Here is a 25,831-nt window from a genome sequence, read left to right on the forward strand (position 1 = left end):
CTTTACTCTTCTTTCCAAGAAAGCTTTTCTCTATCATAATGGTTCCTTTGTCCTGCACCATTGGTTTCTCAATATTGAGTTGGTTTCATCCAAATGCAAACATGCTCTCTCCCTTTTTTTTGGCAGTACACTTGTACCTTGCTAGATGAACCTCTCCTCAGTATGCCACGAGCCATTCCTCCAGCTTTGTTTGTCACTGGTTTATTTGAGGATAAGTTGCACATAGGTTAGCACCCACCTACTTTTAGGCTCCCTGTTGTTGGGATCACAGGCATATACCACCACATCCAATCTCCCTCTATGGAGAGGGAATCTCTTGGACTTTTCTGCCTAGGCTGGCCTGGTTCTATGTTCCTCCCCATTCCAGTCTCCCATATAGCTGGAGATGAAAGCTCACTACCATGCCCAGCTATGACATCAGAAGGGGTTTCCTGAAGTTTTCTGCCCAACCCAGCTTTGAACCATGGTCCTCCCATTCTCAGCTTATTGAAGACTTAGAATTACAGGCATGAGTTACTAATGTCCAGCTATTTCTTCTTCCTTAAAAAAAAAAAGTGACAAAAACTCTGCATCATCTGTCTCATCTCCTTCAATGTCCAGCATAATTTTAGTCATCTGTAGTCTCAGTGTTGCCTCTAGAACTCACCCAAATTACACTTCCACCCATCCCCTACCCTCTACCAGCAAAGCTTCTGTCCCAAGTCACCCTCACCTCCACACTGGCATGTTTCAGTGTGTATCATCCACCACACTAACCACATGATCTTCTAGAATCTCTTTTCCCCTTGTCTTCCAGAATAATATGGCTTGTTGACAGATTTTTCTGTCCAAGCTGACTTCAAACCACGATCCACAGATCTCTATCTCCAGAGTAGCTAGAATTACAGGCATAAGCCTCTGGCACCTAGCATGGAGAAAAAATGCTTTTCAGTGTTCCCAACATCATTTAACAATTGAACTCCATGTATTCAATGATCTTTTATTGAAAACTTGCCTTTGGTATTGAGAGTTGCTAGGTCTAAATGAGTTTGATAATACTTTGTGGCTTAACTTGGGCTGGTGTATGCTGCATCTTTCAATGGTTTGGACCCAGGGGGCCTACCTGGTTAGGTTTTGGTAGGATCTTTCTGGTTTACAGACCGTCACTTTTGTTCTTTTATTTTTTTTTATTTATTTTTTGGGTCCGGTCATCGGGCCTGAACTCTGGGCCTGGGCGCTGTCCCTCAGCTCTTCAGCTCAAGGCTAACGCTCTACCACTTGAGCCACAGCGCCACTTCTGGCTTTTTTCTTTATGTGGTGCTGAGGAATCGAACCCAGGGCCTCAGGCATGCAAAGCAAGCGCTCTACCACTGAGCCACTTTCCTAGCCCCACTTTTGTTCTTTTATTATTATAAAGGTGTTGTACAGAGGGGTTACAGTTCCATAAGTCTGGTAAAGATTACATTTATTTTTGGACAATACACCTTTTTCCTCACTGTCTTCCATTTTTCCCTTCCATCTCTACCCACAAATTACGTAGTTCATTTTCAACATACTGTCTAGTGAGCACCACTGCTGTATTTGCTTACCCTTTGTTGTTTTTTCCTTGTTTTCTGTTTCCGAAGTAAGTACCCATGGAGTGCCTCTTAGCTTCAACTAATATGGGTCTCCTGACCCTGCCCTCACGTCCAGCACCTGAGGATACCAATGTTCCCACGAGGCTGATGCTGGAGCTTAGTCCTGGACATCAGGGTGCTGCTGGTACAGGAGTCCCAGTCCAAAGAGAAGCCTTCCTACACATCTCATGAGCCAAAGAGAAGCCTTCCTACACATCTCATGAGCAGACCTTGACCCTGTGCTGGCAGGAAGATCACCAGTTCAGGTAGGGAGACCCTGTCTTAAGCAGAAAAAAGAGAAAGGAAAGGGAGAAAGAAAGGGAGGGAAGAGCATCAGAGGGGGCCAATTGTTCTAGACATTCTTTTGTCAAGGTATATGTTTGTGTAACTCTCAGTAGAATGAGTGAGATACAGTAGAGATGAGAGCCATTGGAGAATAAAGTCAAACATGGCCTCCTTGAGGTGAGGAACAGAATTCATTTTTAACAGCATGATGTTTTTGAAATGCACTGGTATTCATCGTGCCTCCACCCCAATGCATTTCCGCCTGCAATCTCAGATCAGGGCTTCATTTGGATACAGAGTCTATAGGATGTAATGAGTTAAAGGGAGTTGTAATGAATTAGGATGGGTCCTAAATCCAAAGACCAGTGCCCTTATAAAAAGGAAAGGAGGGTACTCCAATATTCACAGTGAAGAAGGAGGTCTGAAGGCAGAGCAGAGCAAGCGCTGTGGCCATGAACCCAGGGACAAGGACCCCTGGAAACCATGAAGCTGTGAAAGAAGAGGAGGAGGAGCCTCCCTTAGATACAGACATCAGAGGGCATGTGGTCCTGCCAGGCCCTTCATTTCAGACTTTTTACCACCTCCAGATCTGGAAGACAGCACATTTCTACTATGTCTGATCCTCCCCAAGTGTGGGAATTTGTTCCTAGCAGCTCAAAAAATCTAAAACAGATGTATATAAAAAGAATAGTCTGACTATACGATCCTTGGAAAGGGGAAAAAACCCTTTCAGTTGCCCAAACTTTTTGATAATTGTTTTTGTTTCCCAATTTAAAGGCAGAGCATAAAAGTGAATGGGTCTGGGAGAGGTAGGATTGATTGAATCAACTACCATTTTGAAAAGTCCACTTGGGGTGCTGAGGGTGCCATATATCTGAAAACACAAAAATAGATCTAGTCACATAACTGAACTTTGCACTCTGAATCTGGTTATTTTGCTAGGCCCCAAGACACTAAAATCTCAGTGTGTGGTAACTAGTGAACAGGACTTGGGCTCTGCACTTGGCCTTCTTCCCTAGTTTCTTCTTTTCCTAGCGTTGGCTAGATTGCTATCAACTCTGACACACAGAACCTTTGGTATTTGCAGAACATTAGGTGGTTTCAATTTCTCTTTGTTTATCAAGACTTTCAAAGCTATTTATATTCTGAAATAGGAGAGTGGTGTTTTCTCCACATTCTCTCCCATGAAATCAAGCTGAAAAAATAGTTTCGAACTGCCAATAAAAAGTATACAAATGATGATGGATTTGTTTTAAAACCCTTAAATACTCTTCACTTCTCAAGCAAAAGAATGAAAGGTAACTATTGAATAGTCACTCAAAAAAAAAAAAAAAAAAGGGAAATTGAAACTACCATGTCCTAACTGTGTTTCCCTGGATTAGAAATATGTGAAGATGTAAAAACCATGGAGAACCATATGCAACATAGCAGAATTGAATTGGCAAAAATCCACTGTAAGTTGGCTAAGTAGTATAATACTAGTGAGCACATACTTAATTCCCTGTATTTCCAATCTGAAGTAAGTCACAGCAAATGCTGTGATTAAACTCAGCATGTTTCCTGTTGATTTCCTGTTGATACATTCAATGCAAGATGAGAAGTCAAAATAAGACAGCTTCAATAAAATAAAAGTTTTTTCCAGATCAGGCAACTTAAAGTTAAAATGTTTGGATTTTTTTACAGTAGAGGGTTTTTTCCAGCTATTTGTACAGGGAGTTACATTTTGATATGTCCATGTATGCATACAGGCAGTGTACCTAGATCAGACTCACCTCCTTCATTTTCTCATCCCTCTTCCCATTTCCTAAGCCAATCTCAACAAGTTTCACCGCTCCATTTTCACACACGTGCATAAAATATTTTAATCATGTCTTCAATATAAAGGAAAAATTGACAAAATTCTTTCAGCATCAAGATACAAACCATGAGTGATGGTTCACGCCTATAATCTCAGCCAGGGCAGAGGCAGAGGCAGGAGGATTGTGAGTTCAATGCCAGCCCTGGCTACGTAGCTACACCTGGTCTCAAAAAAAAAAAAAAAGGTTGGGGCAGACTGGGAGGACAGATGCCAAGCTCCTGGGTGAGCCCTCACACTTGTCACTTTATCTGAGATGAGGAGTCAACTGTTTAATCTCATCATGAAATGAGGAGACTGGGTCTAACTAACATGCCTTGTCCTCAGGCCATCTTGGTGCTTTGCTGGGTGGAGGGGCGGCATTCCACCCAGCTCCAGAAGGCCTACTGGTGAGACTGGACATTATTTGAATTGCAGCTACCTGCTTGTTTAGCGCAGGAATGCTTTGCTGGAAAGAATGCTTGCCCTTGAGTATTTCCCTAAGTGATGTGTTTTGCTTGCCCCTAAATATTTCCCTATGTGGTCTGCTTTTGTTGGGTATGGATCTCCACCCCAAAAATGTGGCTTTTTGTCTTTAAAACCTTTGTGCTGGATTCTGGGCTGCAGGTCTTTGAGACAGGAGTCCATCTGCAGTGGCCTGCTTTCTAATATAGACTCCCAATTTGACCTCTCAAGATGTGGCTTCGCTCTTTCTCATGACTGAATTCCTATACAACAATCACTCTGATTAAAACAAAAACAACAACCTGAAAGAAACAGCTTAAGGGATGTTTATTGTGGCTCATGGTTCCAGAGATTTTCTTCATGCCCCCAATGCTGGTCCATGGTGAAATAGAGCATCAGGCAGATAGAGCCTAGAGAGGAGTAGGTTGTTTACCTCAGGAAGAACAGGAAGCAGAGAGCACTAAAGACGTCCCAGGACAAAATACAGCCAAATTATAGCAGGTGATTTATAGCCCACTTAGTATTGTTTATTGTGAGGTTCCAAATTAGTTTGAAAAATTTTACATCAACATGGAAATTCAAAGATATTAGCAGAATAGAATAGATGCAATATTATAAAAAAAAAAAAAAAAAAAAAGTAGAGACTTGAGCAGAATCCGGTCCCCTCCCTTCATCTCTTATCTGAAAGCCACCAGAGCCCAGATGCTGGGACCCAGCTCCCCACCCAAGCTATGCAGTGGGCTGGCCCTGGGCAGGGCTCTCAGCATTCTAAGAGCTCTCTCTTACTTCCTTCCAAGTCACAGGTGTCATGTGACTTCAGGTCACATAGATTTATTTATACTCTAACTACAAATGAACTGCCACCATTTTTCTTCTTTTTTGAGCAAGAAATTAACATTTTTCTCTTTTAAACAGAAAGACAGGCTTTGTAAAGCTGTACCTTCGAAATATCAAACAAGAACAAAATGACATTTTGGAAATTCTACAAATTTAACTTAACCCCAGAAAAAGACAAAAATTCATGGACCCACTTGTTTGTAAGGACTTGATATGCCTCCTGGTGACATTTGCACCATTGTTGATGCCACACACAACCCTCATCTCTGCAGACATGATGGGGCAAATAAAGCAAATGAGAAGATCCCAGGATACAGATAGGAAAACAATCCTTCTTAGTGTTTCTTCTCATAAAATAACAAAGGAAATATGCTTCAAGAACTGCAAAGCATTACAATGTTAGGGCTGGGAGCATAACTGAAGGGGCAGAGTGCTTGAGTGTAAACCTTAGTACTGGGAAAGATAATTATGATTGTCTGTCTGTCTGTCTGTCTATCTATCTATCTATCTATCTATCTATCTATCTATCTATCTATCTATCTATCTAGGCAGTCCGGGAGCTTGAATTGAGGGCCTGATTGCTGTCCTTGAGCTTTTGCTCAAGGCTGGCATTTTAGCCCTTGAGCCACAGCTCTACTTCTGGATTTTTCAGTAGTTAATTGGTGATAAGAGTCCACATACCTGTCTCCTTGTGTTCTCTGTAATAACCTTCCCCTCCTCAAAGTTGCAGAGAAGCTGAGGAACATTCCTCTAGTTCTTTGAGATTTACTGCCATCCTGTACAACCTGCCATGCACCCTTTACCAGAGAAGAAATGTGCATGCAGTGCCACTTGCTGGACACTCAGGGCTTCACACTCAACGATTCCTTCATTTACTGAGAAGCTGGGGATGAAGGGCAGAGGTCTTCAGACTGAGGCACAGGCTTTCTGAGGTCTGTGTTTTAAGGACTGCAGTTTCAACAGCTGTGTCAATTCCACAGGGGCTCTCTTCTAGAACAGAGAGGCCTGGGAACTAAGAGCCAGGGCAGGCCTTCCCTCATAGCCTGCTCCTTCATGAGGAAGAGGGGTCACATTTAAGGAGCCTTGCTCAAAGCCCAGACTTGGTTGTAAGTTCAGTACTGTGTCTCTTTTAAAGCTTTGGGTGTTCCAGAGTCTACATGATTTTAGTGAAGGAGACCTGCTCAATCAGAATCAGGTGCCCATTTTGCATGATTTCAAGGGATGGGACCTAGAAAATTCTGCAAACGTAACATATTTCCAGGTAAAGTTTAACATTTCCAGATACAGCATCCTCCACTTAGCATTTAGTCAGGTTTACTGGGGAAGTATCTTCACTAACTTTTTATCAGATGATTATGGAAAACGCATATTCATTTTTTTAAACTTGGGCCCAAGTTCCTGCTTTCTTTTATACTATCCCCAGATACTTATTAAACTTTGACAAACCCAACAGTGGTGTGCCATGGGTCCTTTGATTGGGATTATGATTATTAGTTTATTTTTGTTAGTCACGGGGCTTGAACTCAGGGCCTGGGCGCTGTCCCTGAGCCCTTTTTCTCAAGGCTAGTGCTCTGCCACTTTGAGCCACAGCTCCACTTCCCGTTTCTACTCTTGGCAGCAGTGCTGAATGCTTGGTCATCAAGTACAACAAACTGGAATGCGGGTAGTCCCGGATTCTGCAGGAACAGGGACACAGTGGGGAACGAAGCGCGATCCCATTATTCCGGACACCACCCAGGGCCCCAGGAGCGTGACGGACACGCCTCTGGGCGAATCCCAGCCCGGGAAACGCCCCGCCCCGTGTGGAGGGAGGGCGGGGCTGCGGATGGGAGGGGAGGAGCCAGCCCTTCTGACTCGGCAGAGGGCCTGTGGGCGGAGCAATTAGGGGCGGGGATTATCGACGTCACCCGCCCGGAGGAGGTCATGCATTGGTGGGTAGCGCGGGGCGGTGTCAGCCCTCCGGCCCCGGCTGAGGGCTAGTAGGCGGGGCGAGCCCAGGGCTGGGGGTGTGGCCCAGGACACGTGGTGCGGAACCGGCGTGCGCTCCCGGCGGTAAGCGGGGCTGTCCCGCGGGGCTCCCCTTGGCGGCGGCCGCCCCGGCCTGCACCCCGCGCCGGCAGGGCCTGCAGGTTCCCGGCTAGGCAGGAGCCATGGAGGCCGGCTGGCCCCAAGTGCGCGGCCGGCTTCGGAGGCCCCGAGTCCCCGGAGGCCTTGGACAGGCCCGCGCCTCCCTAAGGGCCTCCGGGCTGCGGGGGGGGGGGGGGGACGACGCCACGCAGGCCCGGGGGTCCCGGAGGGGAGGGCGGGTCAGCGAGGCCGCTGGAGGGGAGGGGAGGGCGGGTCAGCGAGGCCGCGTCGGGGAGGGGAGGGGAGGGGAGGGAGGGTCAGCGAGGCCGCGTCGGGGAGGGGAGGGGAGGGAGGGTCAGCGAGGCCGCGTCTGGGGGGGGGAGGGGAAGGGAGGGAGTGTCAGCGAGCCCGCGTCTGGGGGGGAGGGGAAGGGAGGGAGGGTCAGGGAGGCAGGGTCTGGGAGGCCAGGTCTGTGAGGGGAGGGGAAGGGAGGGAGGGTCTGGGAGGCCAGGTCTATGGGGGGGGGGGGGTCAGTGAGGCCGGGTCTTTGAGGGGAGGGCAGGGAGGTCATCAAGGCTCCTTCCTCGCTGTGGGGGTGGGGTGGGTAACAGCTCCCTGCACTGTCCTTCAGATCCTCACAGAGGCCCCCACCTTTACCTGGGGACCACTCATCTGGCGCCTCTCAGAGGGAGACCAAGGGGCCTGGAGCTGGGCCTGTAACCTACCCTATGTGGATGGTGGCTCACACCTGCGATGGTAGAGGGACAGCCTTGAGCCGAAAAAGCCAGGGGACAGCACCCAGGCCCTGAGTTCAAGATTGAGTACAGGCACAAACACACACGCACACTAAAATCCTTGTTTGTAATTTTTGCATATATATACACATACACACACTAAAACCCATTTGTAAAATTTGTATACGCACAAATGCACACACTAAAACTTGACCCTGTTTGTAATGTTGGTAGAGAGGAGTTGCAGAAAGTGATTCCATGGTATGTTTAGGAAGAAGTTCTAGAACAGACAAATGGATCCTGTTTGCCCTAGCTTTGATGCTTTTTACTCAGTTAAAGTCACATTAATGTATACCTTGAACTATCAAGAGACAAAGATTGATACTCATACTGCACATACAGTTTCTCCTTCCTCTCTCCCTGACCTCTTTAAATTTGAGATTTCAAAAGGCAGTGAAACTATCTTATTATCTGAAAGAATGTATGTGTGTAACACACACACATACATACATAGAGCTTGGGCTGGCTTTGAACTACCATTTTCAGATCTAAGTCTCTTGAGTAGTTAGGATTACTGATATGAGCCACCAGCAACAGACTAAAGTTTGCTTTTGTTCATTTCACCCAAACTGTTTTTATCTTAATACATCAGGCTCATCCCAAAGCAAACAGGGTGCTCTCCTTAGAGGCTTTGGTGCAGGCAGAGGTAAAACTGGAATCAGAACTGAGTGGGAGGGAGAAAATGAAACCTGGCTGGACTGCTTTGCCTGGAGGGGGAGGGGGTTTGAGCTCAGCTCTGGAGACTTTGCAGGGAAGCAGAACATTCTGGTCAGTATTTATACTATTCTTGACAAAAATGCAGCTTCCATGATTGTATCTTTGTGTGGTTTTAGCTAAAAGACCCTGGGTTAATGTAGGCATGAAGAACAGAAAGGATGTGCTGCAGGGAGTTTGAGATTTGTAGTAGTTAGTGGCAGGAACACCAAAGAAAGCTCCAAGTGTATGTGGTCTGCTAGGAAACAGAGTTTCATGTCGTGTAAACAGATAGCTTCCCTGTATAGCTTTCTGGTGACAGGTGAAATGTGACTTACTAAAAGCCTCAGTGGCATTCATGGGCTTCAGGTGAGGCTGAGCTGGCCCCAGATGTGGCTATGACCTGGTGTTTGCAGAGGAGGCAGCAGGGCAAGGGCACCAAGAACTTGCTAGTTTCATCTTCCACCCATAGAGAAATGAGATTTGCTACTCATTGTTCTGTGATTTTCTCACACTGTGCATCTCAGGAAACTTCTGGATCTCCTGCCTAGCTGCCAGCTTCTTGTCATAGGATCCTTTATTCAGGGGGAAAAAGTTCTTTACTTATCAGTGTATTCTTTACTTATCAGTGCATTTATCTGACACCTTCGTCTGATCTGTACTGCAGTGTGGGGCCGTGTGGTCTCATGCCTACACCTTCATTCCATTCATTCTTGCATTGTGCCTTTATTTACTCTGCCATTCCAAGTGTCCAGGAATCCTTTTCATGAAAGCTAGGTGTTAGACAATGTGCCAGGAGTCTGTAGACAATGAAGTTTAGTTTTAAGTTTGTTTCTAAAAGCATAAACACTATACATAGTCCTGGGGCACACATATATATTCATGGTGTCTCAATACATAGGCACTGTAGTATTCCAATTGGTAGAAACATTTGTCTCAGATACTAGTCATTTCTCTCTTTCCCTCCCTCCCTCCCTCCCTCCCTCCCTCCCTCCCTTCCTTCCCAGTCCTGGGGCTTGAACTCAGCGCCTGGGCATTGTCCCTGAGCTTCTTTTGCTCAAGGCTAGCACAACTTGAACCACAGCACCCTGTCTGGCCTTTTCTGTGTATGTGGTGCTGAGGACTGAACCCAGGGCTTCATGCATGCTAGACACGTACTCTACCACTGAGCCACCTTCCCAGCCCACTAATCACTTCTTTATCGTAGAAAGGTTTCAAATCCTCTTCTAGCTTTCTGAACATACAGTGCATTATTACAACCCTCAGTTACCCCACTGTGCGGGGCAGACAAAAACTCTTCCTCACAGAGTGCAATACATGGCCCTTGGGCAGTTCCTTCCGAGATTGTCAGCTCACCTAAGCTGACTTCATGCAGTTTATCTGGCTGACTTGTTGTGGCTTTGTGGATGTGGAGACTCAGCACATGACTTTTTTTTTTTTTTTATTTTTAAAGTAACTTGTTCCGCTGTAGTAACAGAAGGTAAAAAGTTCTCTGTGTGCTTTAAGAGTATAAAGTTAAAAGTCCCTGATAAATTAGTGTTCCTTTGGTTTTTATCAGATTGTCCATGATTCAGGCCTTGCGATTGGATCCAGTTTTGTGTAAGCCTTTTGCAGAGCTAAAGGAAGATGAGTCTTCAGCCTCTGTCTGGGTTCCAAAGGGTACTCACTTCCTGGACTGTCTTGTGATGGGTGTTGCAATGCTGACACGAGGGTGGAGCCATACTTAGAGCTCTGACGAGTCACTGACCTCAGTTCTTCCTGCAGGCAGGACTGACCCATTGTTCTCCCTTCCAGGAACCTCCAAAGTGTGCAGCCTACTTGAAGGATGTCTGCCCTCACTCCTGTGTTTCAGTATATTGATGAAAACCAGGATCGCTACATTAAGGTAAGGAGATCCCTGTGCTATGAGCAGTGAAACTTGGCTTTAGCTGTGGGGTCAGAGAAACTTGGAAGTCAGTTTGGATTTTGCCATTTAAACAAGTACTCAGAATCTTACCCAGGGATCTGTTTCTCTACGTTCTCAGTACAATATAGCTTCACCTCTGGAATTTCACAGAAAGTGTTAATATCTATTTCTAGAAATGATAAGCTACCTTGTGATTTTTCTTTAATCTGCATCTGTGATTTCTTGAGATAGTTACACATTAAAGAACTAGTTTGTATTTAGCATCATCTGAGTAACTCTAATGTTATATGCTTATTTGTTTCTTGATTTTAAAGTATCATGCTCTTAAGTTATTTATGTTTTTACTTACTAGTGCCAGTTCTGGGGCTTGAACTCAGGGCCTGGGTACTATCCCTGAGTTTCTTTTTGATCAAGGCTAGCACTTTACCACTTAGCATTAGCTCCACTTCTGACTGTTTGGTAATGTATTGGAGGTAAGAATCTCACAGACTTTCCTGCCCAGGCTGACTTCAAACCATGATCTTCAGATCTCTGCCTCTTGAGTAGCTAGTATTATACATGTGAGGTACCTACACCTAGTTCTTTAGTTATTTTTGATAGACATACTTCAGGAAAAAAAATTCTTTACATTTCTTATTCTAAAAATGATAAAACATGGATCTTTTGGGGGAGGATAAATAAGCTAATTTGATTTAGAAGAGTGCTGGTATTTACGGTATCTTTCAGTTAAATTTTGTAAGGCTCAGATACTTATGGAACTCAGTACATTTTATATTCATATCACCTTAGTGGTTAAAAATACATATCCTGCTGTCTTGTGTTTTGTTCTAGACGTTGGGCAGGGTTAGTGTACAGTTCTTAAAATCTAGAACACAAGCCAGTATAATGGATCTTGTTCTGTCTGCCTAGTCTGTGTCGGCAAGTGAATGGGACTGAGGTCCTTGAAAAACCGCATAGTTAGAAACCTTGTTCTACCTGGAAGGAAATCCTTTTCCAACTAATTCCTTTTGCTTGCTCTCTACCTACAGAAACTTGCTGAATGGGTAGCCATCCAGAGTGTGTCTGCATGGCCCGAGAAGAGAGGGGAGATCAAAAGGATGATGGAGACTGCAGCTGGAGACATCCAGAAGCTGGGGGGCTCTGTGGAGCTGATGGACATCGGGAAACAGAAGGTAGGGGCTGCAGAGCCCAGCAGCGGGTTGGGTCAGGGTTGAGAGCACTCCACCCAGTCTTGGGTGAGCTTTTGCTGTAGTTGCTCAGCCCATCTTCAGAACAAGCCAGGGCCCTTGCAATGACCATTCAGTGATTGCATTAGTTGGATTAGAGTGGAGATTTTGTGATACCCATCATTTTTCTTCAGGAAGGAGAAAGGTAGACAGTTGCACAAGAATAAATTACTGTATTGGTCATTATTAGAGAATAGCTGAAATACCTGTCCCAGAAATTAAAAAGCTTTAAGCCGGCAAATTAAACTATTACCTTGTCGCTAAAGATAGTGTTGACTTCTGCTCCACGGCTTATGTCCTCAGCACTTCATGAGGGAGACGGGTGGTGGTGTCTGCTGCCGTTTAATGTCGGATCGGGACAGAGAAGAACGGCTCTTTTCCTTCTTATTTAAGTAAACAGTCTCACTTTATGATACATGATTATGCAGATCTAGTTTCCAATAATTTCAGCCCTTGTATTTTCAGAGTTTGAAGACTCAAATATGAGTCCTACAATAGTAGGACATGACATGATGTTGTTCATCTTACTCCTTTGCTTTGTCGAGTTTGATGTGGGTAGAAAACTACAGTCCTAGAGTGTCGGATGTGGACATTTGGTTGTGAGCATACTTTATTCCAGTGGACTGGGCCACCAGGAGCCAGGGAAATGGAAATGCCAGAATTCAGTATTCACTCAATACGGTTCTTCTGATATTTTCTTCTGACAGTAGATTTAATTGTTGACTTAGATGTATTACACCTTGCAAACAATTGTATTTTTTGCTTACTCTTGGGAGAATAACCAAGTTTTTCATCTTGTTTTCTCTTGGGTATGCACTTTACTTGCTCTCTTCTCCGTCTTTTCCCAATATATGAGAAAACTAGATGTGATAAATAATTTAAGAGTTGTTTCATTACAATAGATCTATTCACTTTACCACTGACTTTACAGGGTGGTGTTTTAGGTACGGCCCTTCATTGAAGAATAAGATGACTATTCTACCACTTCAGGCTATGTAACATCTGTTTTTAACAAGGAATTGAAAGTTTTCATCACCACAGGGATGTATCTCAGTGGTAGAATTTTTAGTCAGGGCCCTGTGTTCCATCTCCAGCACTGGTAGGGAGAGAGAGGGAGAGGACTTCTCCAGACGTTTGCAGGGCATCAGCTCTGCATCTTCTCTCCTTGTTTATTCATTTGAGCTGGGCTCTATGTCCAGGGGGAAGGATGGCCGGAGCAGGTCTGAAGGTGAAGCTGGGGTTATCACAGCTGGAGGAAAGGTAAGACTGGGATGTCAAGCCCAAGTAAATTTCAAAGCCAACTTATGTATGGGTCCTGACAGCTTGTTAGAAAATGCTAAACTAGTTGAGGTTTTGGGGATTTTTTTGAAATTTATTTAGGGGAAGTCTGTCTGAGATCTTCAGATCTCAGCCTCCTGAGTAGCTAGGATTACAGGCGTGAGCCACTGGCGCCTGGCCAGCCTCAGGAGATCTCATGTAGAAAATCCAGCCCTCACTGTGTGTAGCTCAAGTAGTGCTGGGCATCTAGTCTGCACACTGAGTACAGATGGCTCTGGATTACCAGAGTCACTTAAGTATTAATAGGTAACCTATAATGAGGAAACACGTCTTTCTGACAAGAATTCTGAACACCTGCTGAGTTCCCAACAGTGCTCACAAGCTCAGAGTGTGGAGTGTTCTCAGCCCCGCACCATGTTGTCTTCTGCTTTCAGTTGTTCATTTTACCTCTAAATCTAAGTTGTTAGTCCAGCTTCACTAAGAACGTAGTTTGCTCATTATAACCAGGGTTGGAGTGGGGCAGGGCAAGGTGTTGACACCTAGGGCCTAGTGCATTCTAGGCAAGCACTTGACCACTGAGCTACATTCCCAGCCCTTGTTTCTAGCCACACATGTAAAATCCTCCCATCCTTCAGCTTCTCAAGTGCCAGACTACACATGTGTATCACCACACCTGGCATGTGTTGTTTATATTACTGTAACTAGAATATCCTGGTGTCTGGATCAATGCACATATATGACATGCTGGTTGGACAGTCCCTGCCTCCTCCTTTTGAATCAGGTATACACGCTCACATCCTCCTCTGCCATGGCTTGTGGGGTTCTGCTGTGGTCACAGGGTTTTCTGTTAGAATGTGGGGACTGGTAGAGGAGGCACTTGGGCCGCAAGGCTTGTGCACAGCCTGCTAGAGCCACAGTGTAAGTCCAGGTGGGGACCATGGAGCTGATGGGAAGGTTGGAGGAGACCTGGCTGACTTGCTCTCTTGTCCTGTCCCTGAATTTCTCCTCTGCACACAGAAGTCTGCCATTCATGTCCTGTGCCCATCCTTACAGGAGGACAAATGACTGACACCAATACCTACAGTCACCACTTCATCTACTATGGCTCCATGTGGATTGTATTTCTTTACATCTGTGCATGGTGGTAGTCTTCATACAGAGTTTCAAAAAAATGTATCTTTCCATTTAATCTTTTTTTTTTTTTTTTTTTGCTGGTCATGGGGCTTGAACTCTGGGCCTGGGCGCTGTCCCTCGGCTCTTCAGCTCAAGGCTAGCCACTCTACCACTTAAGCCACAGTGCCATTTCTGGCATTTTCTGCATATATGATGCTGAGGAGTTAAACCCAAGGCCTCATGGATGCAAGGCAAATACTCTACCACTGAGCCACCTTACCAGCCCTCCATTTAATCTTAATTCTTTTTTGGGGGGGGTCCAGTCATGGGGCCTGAACTCTGGGTCTGGGTGCTGTCCCTCAGCTCTTCAGCTCATGGCTAGTGCTCTACCACTTGAGCTACAGCGCCACTTTGGCTTTTTTTTCTTTTTGTTTATGTGGTGCTAAGGAATCGAACCCAGGGCCTCAGGCATGCAAGGCAAGCGCTCTACCACTGAGCCATCTTCCCAGCCCTCCAGTCCTCTTTTTGTAGGGTAATTGAAGATGGAGTCTCACAGACTTTTCTTCCCCACCATGATCCTCCAGGTCTGGGTTTCCTGAGCAGCTGTGAGGCCCTGGACACTCAGCCTGCAGAGTTTTATTCTGTCAATGTTACTGAAGAATCAAGTCTTTGAAAATGTGTAGATGTAATTCAGTACGCTCTTTGGATTACAGGAAAGTAAATTCTCGTTAATTAATGTCTGCTGAGCAGTACGATCTTAAAGTTTTCAGCTGAAGTTGATGGATAAGAGCAGATAAGAAAGCCCAGGTATGTTTAATAACAGAGCCAGTAAATCCCAAGTTTTTTAATGAGGCTGTTCTTGGTTTTTCCGTCTTAGCTCCCTGATGGCTCAGAGATTCCACTCCCTCCCATTTTGCTTGGCAAGCTGGGCAACGACCCCCAGAAGAAAACAGTGTGCATTTATGGGCACCTGGATGTGCAGCCCGCGGCCCTGGAGGACGGCTGGGACAGCGAGCCCTTCACGCTGGTGGAGCGAGATGGTGAGGGGCGGTGTCTCTCCGTGTCCCCTGCTCTCCCAAGGAGGCGGGCTCCCTGTTCACACCAACATTGCTGCATTTTCTGCCATGGGAAAATCGCTGATCACCTCAGGTTTTCCTCTTTCAACCACAGATTGGGTTTTTGTCTTTGTTGGTTTTAGACAGTCTTGCTAGATAGTCTAGACTGGTCTGGAACTTTGGCTCTTCAGGATTCAGCCTCCTGAATGCTAGTGTTATAGGCATGTGATGCCACACCTGGCCAATAGGGATTGTTCTTATCTAGAGAATGGGTTCTGGAGTTTTTTTACATGTGTCTCAGTCAGTGAAAACTTGGAAAAACCTACCTTTTCTTGTGCAAGTAACTTCATCCTATCTTGGGCTTTAGTATATCCTGATGTCTCTTCCAGATATATTTTCTGAACTGAGGCCACGTAATCCTCAAAGGCCTGTTGCCTAGTGCCTCTCCCTGAGGTCCAGCTACTGCTTTTTTTTTTTTTTTGGTCCGGTCATGGGGCCTGAACTCTGGGCCTGGGCACTGTCCCTCAGCTCTTCAGCTCAAGGCTAGCGCTCTACCACTTGAGCCACAGCGCCACTTTCGGCTTTTTTCTTTTTGCTTATGTGGTGCTGAGGAATCGAACCCAGGGCCTCATGCATGCAAGGCAAGCGCTCTACCACTGAGCCACCTTCCCAGCCCCCAGCTACTGCTTTGTGTGTCACTCTAGGACAATAGGAGGCAGCAGTCTGTCCTTAGCGCCTGCCTTCGGCACCAGCAGGCTCGTGAGACACAGGACCCATAGAAGCTAGATTCTTCCCAGCCGCTCTTGAGGGGCACTCTGCTCTCACTTCTCTCTGCGTTTGTCCATGGCAGTCCCTGACCAGAAAGAAACAGAGGCCCTTGCATTTGAGCCTTGCCCTTCAGGGCTGCTTTCCAGAATTCTTTTCTAACTGGTGCAGTCTGTCTTTAGACCTCTCCTGGCCAGGTATGAACTGTGTTCATGACTGCAAGATTGAAGAGACATGCCACTTAAAATGACAGTTTTCCTCAAACTTAATCCCATGCCATCATCCTCTGTCTGATGCTGACGTGTGAACAGTGGTTAGTCATCAGAGTTAGTCTTCTACACGCCTCTATATGATGCTGTGTGTGCACACTAGTTAGTATGGGAGTTAGTCTTCTGTGCACCTCTATGTGATGCTGTGTGTGCACCCTAGTTAGTTATCAGAGTTAGTCTTCTGTGCACCTCTACATGATGCTGTGTGTGCACACTAGTTAGTTATCAGAGTTAGTCTTCTGTGCACCTCTACATGATGCTGTGTGTGCACCTAGTTAGTATGGGAGTTAGTCTTCTGTGTGTACCTGGAGTAAACTCCTCCTGGAGTGCAGATGCTCAAGTCTTAGTGGCGTTTCCTCACCATGTAAACTCCACCAGTCTGTAGCAGGACTTACAGCTATCTTCCTTCCTCAGCCTTCTTGGTCTCTGTGACAGACCCTGTGTTGCTCTACACCAGGAGTTGTCCCTTGCCAGTCCCTGTCCTGATTTTCCAGGCCCTTACTCCTCCATACCTCTCCAGACGTTCCCTAAGTAACCCTGACACCTCCTGGAAGTCCCAGATCCAATAATGGTTGGAAGTAGTGTTCTGTCCTGCAGTTTTCAAAATGATAACTGAAAAAAGAATGGAGAAGTAAAAAATTTTAAATGCAAGCTCTGTTTATGTATCAGCTTTGGTGTCAACATTGGGGTGGGGTGAGGTCTGTGGTGTGTTTGCAGTATGAGTGACCGAGCTTCCCACCTACGCCGCTGCTGACTGCTTGTGGTGACCAGCTTTGATGACCTGGAAGGGACTGTGAGTCCCTGCCCTGGTCCGGAGGAATGCTAGCTCACCACTGCTGTAGAAGGGAAGGAGGGGCATGGTGGGACACATACATGACTGTTTCTGGGATCATGGTGAATTCTCTGAATTCTGCCACTAGGACTGGGTGGAGACTCTGGGCTTCTGGAGTGAAAAGAAAGCCTTCCTCCCTCCCCAAGTGTGGTTGTGCTAGCTAAGACATTGCCAAATGGATATTTCAGGTATATACTCCTTTCAATTTCATTATAACCAGCACTGAATTGTTGCTGTTCTAGGCAAGTTGTATGGGAGAGGCTCAACTGATGATAAGGGGCCAGTGGCCGGCTGGATGAATGCCCTGGAAGCTTATCAGAAGACCGGTCAGGTATGTTCACCGCAGGGCCTGCCAGATCCGATCTGAGCAGTGCCATAAAGATCACCAGGCAGGAGAAAGCAAATGTCCCCCAGCTTCGTCAGCACGGGTGACTCAGATCTAAGATTGTGTAGCTGATGCCAGCTCTAGAAAACATTAGAAGAGTGATCACTGTGCCGCTGCTCAAAGGTTACCCTGATGACTTCTCAGCAAGATGTCTGCCCTGCTCTTCTGTGCTTTCTGTGGACTCTGGCTAGTCGTCTGGCTGTGTCCATGGGTGGGTCACCTGTCTTGCTCTCGAAGCTAGAAGAGTACCTAGAAAATCATCCAGAACACATAGTCTAGACTGGCTTCTCAGGCAAGGGCACCACTTCCATGCAGAGCTGTGTGGGTGGGTGGTGCCAGTGGCCGGGTGGCCTCAGGAGGAAAGGGCTTCCTGGCTTGTCCTCGCATTGGTAGTTCTGTCAGCCTCCATGAGGACTGGGTGGTGCTCATCATGCTAAGGTTTTTGCTCTCTGTTACAGGAGTGGCTCTGGCTCCTGTCTTCTCTTTGCTCACTCTGAATGCAGAAATCCCTTGATGGACACCTCTTCCCCACAGGTTTCCCCAGACCTCCCTAAGCCCCACTGGGCCTCCGTTAGGCCTCCCCGTCCTCCCTTAGAGGGATGTGGAGGGCCACCCTCTGAACCTAATCCCTCCCTGCCTCTGGTCTGGAGGAGACTGAAACTTGAAATTCACAGTTTGAAAGCACTCTGCTTCCCCATGTGGTACTTTGGGATGGAAAGCCACGAAGCCGAATCCTCTGCCACTCTCTCTCACAGGAGGTTCCTGTCAACGTGCGGTTTTGCCTGGAAGGCATGGAGGAATCTGGCTCTGAAGGCCTGGACGAGCTGATTTTTGCCCAGAAAGACACGTTCTTTAAAGATGTGGACTACGTCTGCATTTCTGACAATTACTGGCTGGGGAAGAAGAAGCCCTGCGTCACCTATGGCCTCCGGGGAATCTGCTACTTTTTCATTGAGGTGTGGGGCTGGGTTCTTCAGGCTTCCTTGCCTTCTTGGATTAACAACTAAGCCTCCTTGTTCTTCCCTACCTACAATAGGCAAGTGCCAAGAAGTTAGTCATGTGTGGAGAGGAGCTTTCGGCTTAGAGCTTTATGACTTAGGTTCTGTAAGCCCTCCTAATATCCCAGGCATGGACAGTGGTTCTTGGGGTCAGAAGTCAATTTCATAGTGATGTCAAGCTAGAGCTGTTACTTGTAATATTTCTTTGGAGAAAGTAAGAGGAGACTAAATGCTAGTCCATCTCAGGAGACTGAGACATATACAAAACATTTGAAGAACCCTTCTTTTGCATATCAGTACTGGAGCTTGCATCCCACAACTGAGTTTTCTTGAGGGCAGGGAGCCCCGAGCCCCTCCCTCCCTGCTGCACTCTGCGGGTCACTGGCGGAGATCACCTGGGGCTGGTCTTCCTGCACGGGTCCTGGGTGGTGAGAGTGGAGTCTGTGACCTTTACCCCCAAGCGGCAGAAATGACAGCCATTGCTGCACTGAGCGGTCACTGGGCATGACCCATCCGAATGTTAGAAGTGACCTGGGACTGTGGGGGAGTGCGTGGTCTGTCCCCTTTAGAGATTGGGACTGGCACATGGGTTAGTTGCTCACCTGGTTATAAGACTGATCAGTGAAGGAATGAGCCTGAACCCATGTTCTCAGGCTCCAGACCCACACCGGTCATGGTGCATGTCGCAGGCTCTCAGGTCTTCATGAAAGGATGGGGAGGGGCAGCCCTTAGTCCCCGGGGGAGCAGATTTTGATTTTGAAAATGATCAGGTCTTATAAATGTTCTTTGTTCAATGTGCTGTCACATGATAAAAAGTAAGCTCCCACTTAGTCCCACATAAAGTGCCCTTTGTTCCTGCCCAGGTGGAATGCAGTGACAAGGACCTCCATTCTGGGGTGTACGGCGGCTCGGTGCACGAGGCCATGACGGATCTCATTTCCCTGATGGGTAAGCTGGGATGGGCCGTCCCTGGTCAATTGTGAGGCTTGGGGAAGGGGCGGGTGCTGGTTCTAGGCTGATGGCCACAGCAGGTGATGTATCCAAGGATCCCAGGTCCCTTCTTCAGTTTCATTCAAAAGACCCTTGTGTTTCATTTCTGCCTCTGCATCATCTGCTCTGCCTAGGATGGTCCCATACCTGATGAAGTCTGGCCTTGCCTCCCACACCCCCTGGTCTCTCCCAGGTCCCGTCCAGCATGTGCCCTAAAAGTCAGGATGCTTTCCCCAGCCACTGGGAAGACACTCCTGCTCTGTTACAATGGGCCACCAATCTGCTGCCGTTCCTGGTTTCCCCTTGGTGTGTGGCCAAAGGGAGCCAAGTCCCCCTGTGTCTGTCAGCTCCCTTTTCTTCCCCTGGAAGCAAAGCTGCCATTAGAGTTGTTCTAGGGCTGCAGTCTGCTCCGCCCCTCTCCCAGGCTCCCCTCAGCTCAGGAGCAGGTTTCCACCCAGTCATTTGCTATTTCACAGTTCCTCTTGTGCCGCCCTTCAAATGTTTCAACCCTCTCCACTTGCCTCAGGTTCCCTGATAGATAAGAAAGGGCAAATCCTTATCCCTGGCATTAATGAGGCCGTGGCCCCTGTGACGGAGGAGGAGTGTGCGCTGTATGACCACATTGACTTCGACATGGAGGAGTTTGCCAAGGACGTGGGAGTCAGCACCCTCCTGCATGGTTGCAAGGTACTGTGCCAGCCCGCTGGGCCTCGTGCCTGTCCGGATTCAGGCTCTTCCCACTCAGGAGTGGGGGCACCTGAGCCAGCACTGGCACAGCTATCTACAAAGCGGGGTGTGGCTGGTTTGGGGACAATTAGGGTTCTAAATGTCAGACTTCATATTTGGCCAACTCGACTTTATTTGGGTTTGTAGAGAAACCTCTCTAGCCCAGGGATGAGTTAAGCTGCACCTAGTGGCCAGATGTGAAGGTGAACACTTAACCAGTGGGAGAAGTCATGTGTTGATTTTTGTTACATTGTTTACTTCTGATCTTCTCAGTGTGCTTCACCAGTCAGAACCTTCCATGTGGTCCAGTCTGCTTCTGGGCCTTGGGGTCTTTCCTTCCCCAAAGACAAGCAGCAAAGGACTGCAGAAGGACCCAGCCCATGGGCCGGACTCTGTAGTGTGGGCTTGCCTGCAGGGAGGGCTGGCAGGTCTGGGACAGGTTGGGCCTTGTCCTAGAGTCCTGCAGAAGCCACTGGTAGACCAGCAGAGACAGGCCAATGCACACTGGCAGAAGGGCGGAGAAGCGGGGGATGTGGGGAAGGGGGGTGGCCTGCAGGCTTAGAGTGGATCTGACCACCTGCACAGTTAGCGCCAGCTCTGGGGACTACTGAGGCAGCATGACCCTCCTTTGGGAGTGTGCAGCCATTGTGACCCATTGGGTGAGTTCTAAGCAGCCCTCTTGCATGGGGTCCCCACATCCCAGCCTCCTTTCTGGAGCTGTCAGGACGCAGCCTGGCCCTAAGGAACGGCAGCTGCCCAGTTGACATCATGTCTCCTCACGGACCCTCCCTGTGATTCTGCAGAAAGACATCCTGATGCACCGATGGCGGTTCCCCTCCCTCTCCCTCCACGGCATTGAAGGTGCCTTCTCTGGGGCAGGGGCGAAGACCGTGATTCCTAGGAAGGTGATCGGCAAGTTTTCCATCAGGCTCGTGCCAAACATGACCCCGGAAGTTGTCAGTGAGCAGGTATGTGGGGTGTGGATGGGGGTGCAGGGTACAGGTGTGAGCCAAGGACTTCTGTGTTCTTAGAGCCTTAGGGGAAAAAGGCTTTTACTAGGCAGAAACCTCATGCTAACACACCTGTACCTCATGGCTTTGGCCTACTCAGTACTTGTTATAATGATCAATGCAGAAGTGTGTCATCAGCGAAGGTCACACAAGCAAGCATTGCTCGTAAGTGACCTTCATTACTGCTGAGATGTGCCAAGGTCTTCTCTGACCTCTTCGCAATGGATTTGTGTCAAATGTCATCTTTGGGTGAGAGTCTTGAGAGTCCATCTATTGCAGGAATAGAGTGGAAGGAGTGGAAGGGAGAGTTCCAGTACCAGCCTGTGTGTGTGTGTTTGCACTCTTGCATGGGTACATGCATGTGCCAGCGGGGCTTGAAATCGGAGCCTGGGTGCTATCCTTGAGCTGTTTTGCTCAAGGCTAGCTCTCTGCCACTTGAGCCATAGAGCCACTTGTGGCTTTTTTTAGTTTATTGGAGATAAGAGTCTTCTAAACTTTGCTGCCCAAGCTGGATTCGAACCACGATCCTCAGATCTCAGCCTCCTGAGTAGTTAGGATCACAGGAGTGAACTACCAGCATCCGGCAGTTGCTCTTCCTTATGGGGAGACTTCATGGGGAGATGGAATCAGCATCTTCCCTTGGGAAGAAAACCCCGAGACCTGCTCTCCACACAAGAACTTAGATGTCATCCAGGCATGTCCATGGTTGGATCTTGGATTCCTTTATGTCTCAATGAAATTTAGCCAGTCATCACCATAAAGCTTAGGGCTAGATGTCATGACTCATGCCTGTGATGCCAGCTACACAAAAAGTGGAGATGAGAGGAGACAGCCCAGGTAAAAAGTTAGGGCAGCTCTATCAAAAACAAGCTGGGTGTGGTAGCACACTTCTGTGATCCCAGCTTTTCAGGAGGCAGGGAATCAAGGTCCAAGACTGCCCCATACACCAAGACCAAGAGACTGAAAAGTAAACCAGAAAGGGCCGAGTGGTGTGGCTCAAGTAGTACAGTGTTTATTTGTCTGCTAGAGCTGCCTTAACAGAAGCTTACATCGTGGGTGGTTTTATTTTTCTGAGTCTGGGAAGCCCAAGATGAAGGTGGCAGTACTGCATGTGGCATCTGCTCCCAATCCCAGAAGGCACAGGCTCTCTGGTGTCCCTCTTACAGGATACCAGTCCTGTCCAGTTAGAGACCCACCTCATCTCCAAAGAGAGGCTTAGCAGAGTTTAGAGAGCTAACATCCAGCAGGTCAGAGAACATTGTTTTTATACTTTTTTTTTTTTTGGGCCGGTCGTGGGGCTTGAACTCTGGGCTTGAGCTCTGTTCCTCAGCTCTTCAGCTCAAGGCTAGCGCTCTGCCACTTGAGCTACAGCGCCACTTCCGGTTTTCTGGTGGTTTATTGGAGATAAGAGTTTTAGGGACTTTCCTGCCCGGGCTGGCTTTGAACTGAGATCCTCAGATCTCAGCCTCCTGAATCGCTAGGATTACAGGCATGAGCCACCGGCACCCGGCTGTTTTTATACTTAATATTAAAATGTGATCACACATTAAACTGTGTGAAAAGTGAATTGCTTTGAATTACAGCATTGCATTTTAAGCCAAGAACTGGTGCTCACACCTGTACTCCTAGCTACTCAGGAAGATGAGACCTAGAGGATTGAAGTTCAGAGCCAGCTTGGGCAGAGAAGTATGTGAAGCTCCTCCAATTAATAAGCAAAAAGCTGAGCCAGAAGCATGGCTCAAGTGGTAGAGTTCCAGCTGTGAGCAAGAATGCTGAGAGAGAGCCTCCTGAGCTAAAGTCCTAGTCCCTTTTACCTTCCAGAACAAGATGTTTAACTCCCTTTCCTGGTGTTATGGTATGCAGGCCAGTCTTCAACAGCAAGACTCTGTAGACTCACTGTGGACCTGGAGTAGACCTGTCTGCCTGAACCTTGTAGCCCCATTGTAAGTTGCCAGCATTGGCTCAGAACCAAACAGAAACATGATGTGTGTTTCTGTTTATGGTTTAGGTTACAAGCTACCTGACCAAGAAGTTTGCTGAACTACACAGTCCCAATAAGTTCAAGGTGTACATGGGCCACGGTGGGAAGCCCTGGGTGGCCGACTTCAATCACCCGCATTACGTGGCTGGGAGAAGAGCCCTGAAAGCAGGTTGGACTTGCTTGCCTCGGGGGCGGAAGCCAGGCTCCTGAGCGCGCGCCCAGGGCCTTGCTGTATCACGTGATACACGAGGCTTGTCTGTGGTGCTCAGAGGAAGGCTGGCCGTGGGCTGGGACCTGGGCTGCCAGCTGATGGTTTGGGGCTCAGTATTGTTGGGTGATGGCTCTGTGAAGGTCTCTGGGCTCCAGGCCCCAATGTTCACCCTTTCTTTTGTTCTGTCCCCCAGTCTTTGGCGTTGAACCAGACTTGACCCGAGAAGGTGGCAGCATTCCTGTGACCTTGACCTTTCAGGAAGCCACGGGCAAGAACGTCATGCTGTTACCAGTGGGGTCAGCAGATGATGGCGCCCACTCCCAGAATGAGAAGCTCAACAGGTGAGACTCCTCCCCTGCTTCTAAAGAACAGCAGGTGGGTGGTGGCACCTGTCAGGACTCCCCTTGGGGTGGATTGGGCAGTGAAAACTTCTCATGGGGGAGGGGTGGGAATGAGTCCTACTGCAGGTGGTTTATGGAGACAAAGGTCAGTCGGTGCCCTGTGTGCATTGCACACCTACCATGCCCTCAGTCCCTCAACTTGGCCTGTTTGAAAATTCAGCATGTCATGGCTGTGGTCATGCCAGGGAGCCCCCAGCTCCCGGGAGAGAGGCAGCCTGTGGTCGGCAGCAGGAAGGAGAGGGCTGGGCAGGTGGGCCCCAGCAGGTGGAGGGAGTGGCACCCGAGACCTGGAGCTGCTGAGGACAGAAATCCCAGGCTTCTCCTGGGCAAGCAGGGTGAGCAGTTCTGACGCAGCAAGGACCCTGCACCGCCTGAGGGAGTGGGAGAGACAGACTGGTCCCTGGGGTATGAGGTGGAGGCCTGCTCTTCAGAAACAATGCTGGGCCCTGGATCTGGGTGAGCAATTGACAACCAGAGAACCAGATGAGACAGACCTTTCCACCCCTACCCCCGCACCAGGCTTGGCAGGAGGAGTGGGCTGCACCTGCTCAGAGAGAGAGGCGCTCGAGTCCTAGAAGCAAGAGGGACTCCAAGCCAGGATGGGAGATGCTCCCTAGAGGAATGCAGCCTCCCTCCCTCCCTGCCAGGGAGCCACACACACGTGCTGACTCCCAGGCAGCAGGCAGCAGCCCACGTGTTCTCTCCTCCAGGCATAACTATGTGGAAGGAACCAAGATGCTGGCCGCGTACCTGTATGAGGTGTCTCAGCTGCAGGACTGAGAAGTCTGCTCCCCGCAGAGGGCTGCACCTGACCAGAAGGAATCCTACCCTCTCCCTCTTCTGGCTTTTTTGGGAAAGTGGAAGTTCCTCTCCCCTTCTTCCTTGAGCCAACTTCCAAGAATGGACACCAGCAGGTCCAGCCGTCAGGTGGGTGGAGTTAGCTGTACCAGGCCACTGTTAATGTTCCAGTGCTGGGGCTCATTAAGGCCAGCTGACCGACCCTCTGAGCAGGTTCTCAGTGGTGGCAGTGTGACCTCAGCGTTAAAAAGGATTCAGCATTGCAGAACAGCAGCTCTGTTAGGGTGTGGTAGCCATCACTGGATTGGTGCCTGGAGCTGGTTGTCTCTGCCTTCTGGGTCAGGGGATGACAGTGGGATATTCAGAAAGGGAGAAAAGTCGGGGGCTCTTGTGCCATCACAGCCCCCATTGTCACCCCTCGCTGTGCTCTGTTCTGTCCTTTCTCAAGACCTGCCCCAACATTGCTGTCCCTTCTCTGTTACCACCCCTCGGGGCCTAGCCCACAGTTCCCAGTGGAAGGACTGTCCCCCCTTGGTCTGTGCTGCTGAATAAAAGTGAACACTGACCCCTGAAATCACTGTTTGTGTCTGCCTTCCTTGTGGGACACGCGGGTGTGCTTCGTGGGGAGCCCCTGGCTCAGGAGCACACACGCTTGGTGGGTGGTTTCTGGCTTATTCACAGGCCACACAGGTGCTTGTTGGGTGTGCATGGTGTGGGTCATGGAGCACATGCGTGTGTATGTGGGCTGCCGTGTGGGTCATTGTCAGCTCAGAGTGGAGGCCGGCGGTCAGGACTCAGAAGACAGGGCTGCATCACAACCATGCATGCCTTCAGCTTCGTAGCCTACAGAAAGAACTGCAAGGTCTGCCCCCAGAAGCTCCCACGGCAGCTCCTGTGCCTCATGGACACTGGTCATGAGCTCATCTCGTACACGCCTCACACCAGAGCACGCAGCCCCCACCGTCTCCGGCCGGCTGGGTCTCTGACACGTTTCTCCCTGCGGATTACAGGTAGGACTCATAGTCACGTGTAGAATCCAGGGCAGACAGAAGACACGAGCAACCACTATTCCTGAGATAGCACATCCAAGGGACAGCCCGCTGCAGGGCCAGGCAAACGCCATCGTGGCCCAGTGCTTGTTGGAGAAGCCACAGTGGTCAGCACTGGCAGAACCTGCTGGAAAGCTGCAGCCTGGGAAACCAGGGAAATCGGCTCACAGGAAGACGTCTTGCTCAGGACCCTTTATGGTGGAGCTTCCCGAGGGAGCCGCCCAGTGCCTCGGCCCACTGGCGGCTGGACACCAGGAACAGACAGAGC

At 48.5% G+C, this 25,831-nt stretch overlaps 1 protein-coding gene across 2 annotated transcripts; it reads left to right on the forward strand.

The window, feature by feature from the left end:
- Window positions 1–7,014: 7,014 nt before the first annotated feature.
- Cndp2 (carnosine dipeptidase 2) lies at window positions 7,015–25,088 on the forward strand. 2 transcript variants are annotated; one of them, XM_042693488.1, is made up of 12 exons: window positions 7,015–7,068; window positions 10,365–10,455; window positions 11,505–11,648; window positions 14,971–15,133; window positions 17,257–17,345; window positions 18,155–18,355; window positions 19,261–19,345; window positions 19,914–20,074; window positions 20,917–21,081; window positions 23,132–23,273; window positions 23,509–23,656; window positions 24,427–25,088. In XM_042693488.1, exons 2-12 carry the CDS (start codon window positions 10,396–10,398, stop codon window positions 24,494–24,496), a joined length of 1,428 nt encoding a protein of 475 aa, XP_042549422.1. In that variant the 5' UTR covers window positions 7,015–7,068; window positions 10,365–10,395; the 3' UTR covers window positions 24,497–25,088. The 2 variants fall into 2 exon arrangements, with proteins under 2 accessions (XP_042549422.1, XP_042549421.1); XM_042693487.1 differs by lacking the exon at window positions 7,015–7,068 and having other exon boundaries at window positions 10,309–10,455.
- The last annotated feature ends 743 nt before the right edge of the window (window positions 25,089–25,831 follow it).

This window comes from Dipodomys spectabilis, unplaced genomic scaffold, assembly GCF_019054845.1.
Source record: "Dipodomys spectabilis isolate Male_0828 unplaced genomic scaffold, ASM1905484v1 ptg000169l, whole genome shotgun sequence".
In the NCBI taxonomy this organism is placed as follows: Eukaryota; Metazoa; Chordata; class Mammalia; order Rodentia; family Heteromyidae; genus Dipodomys; species Dipodomys spectabilis.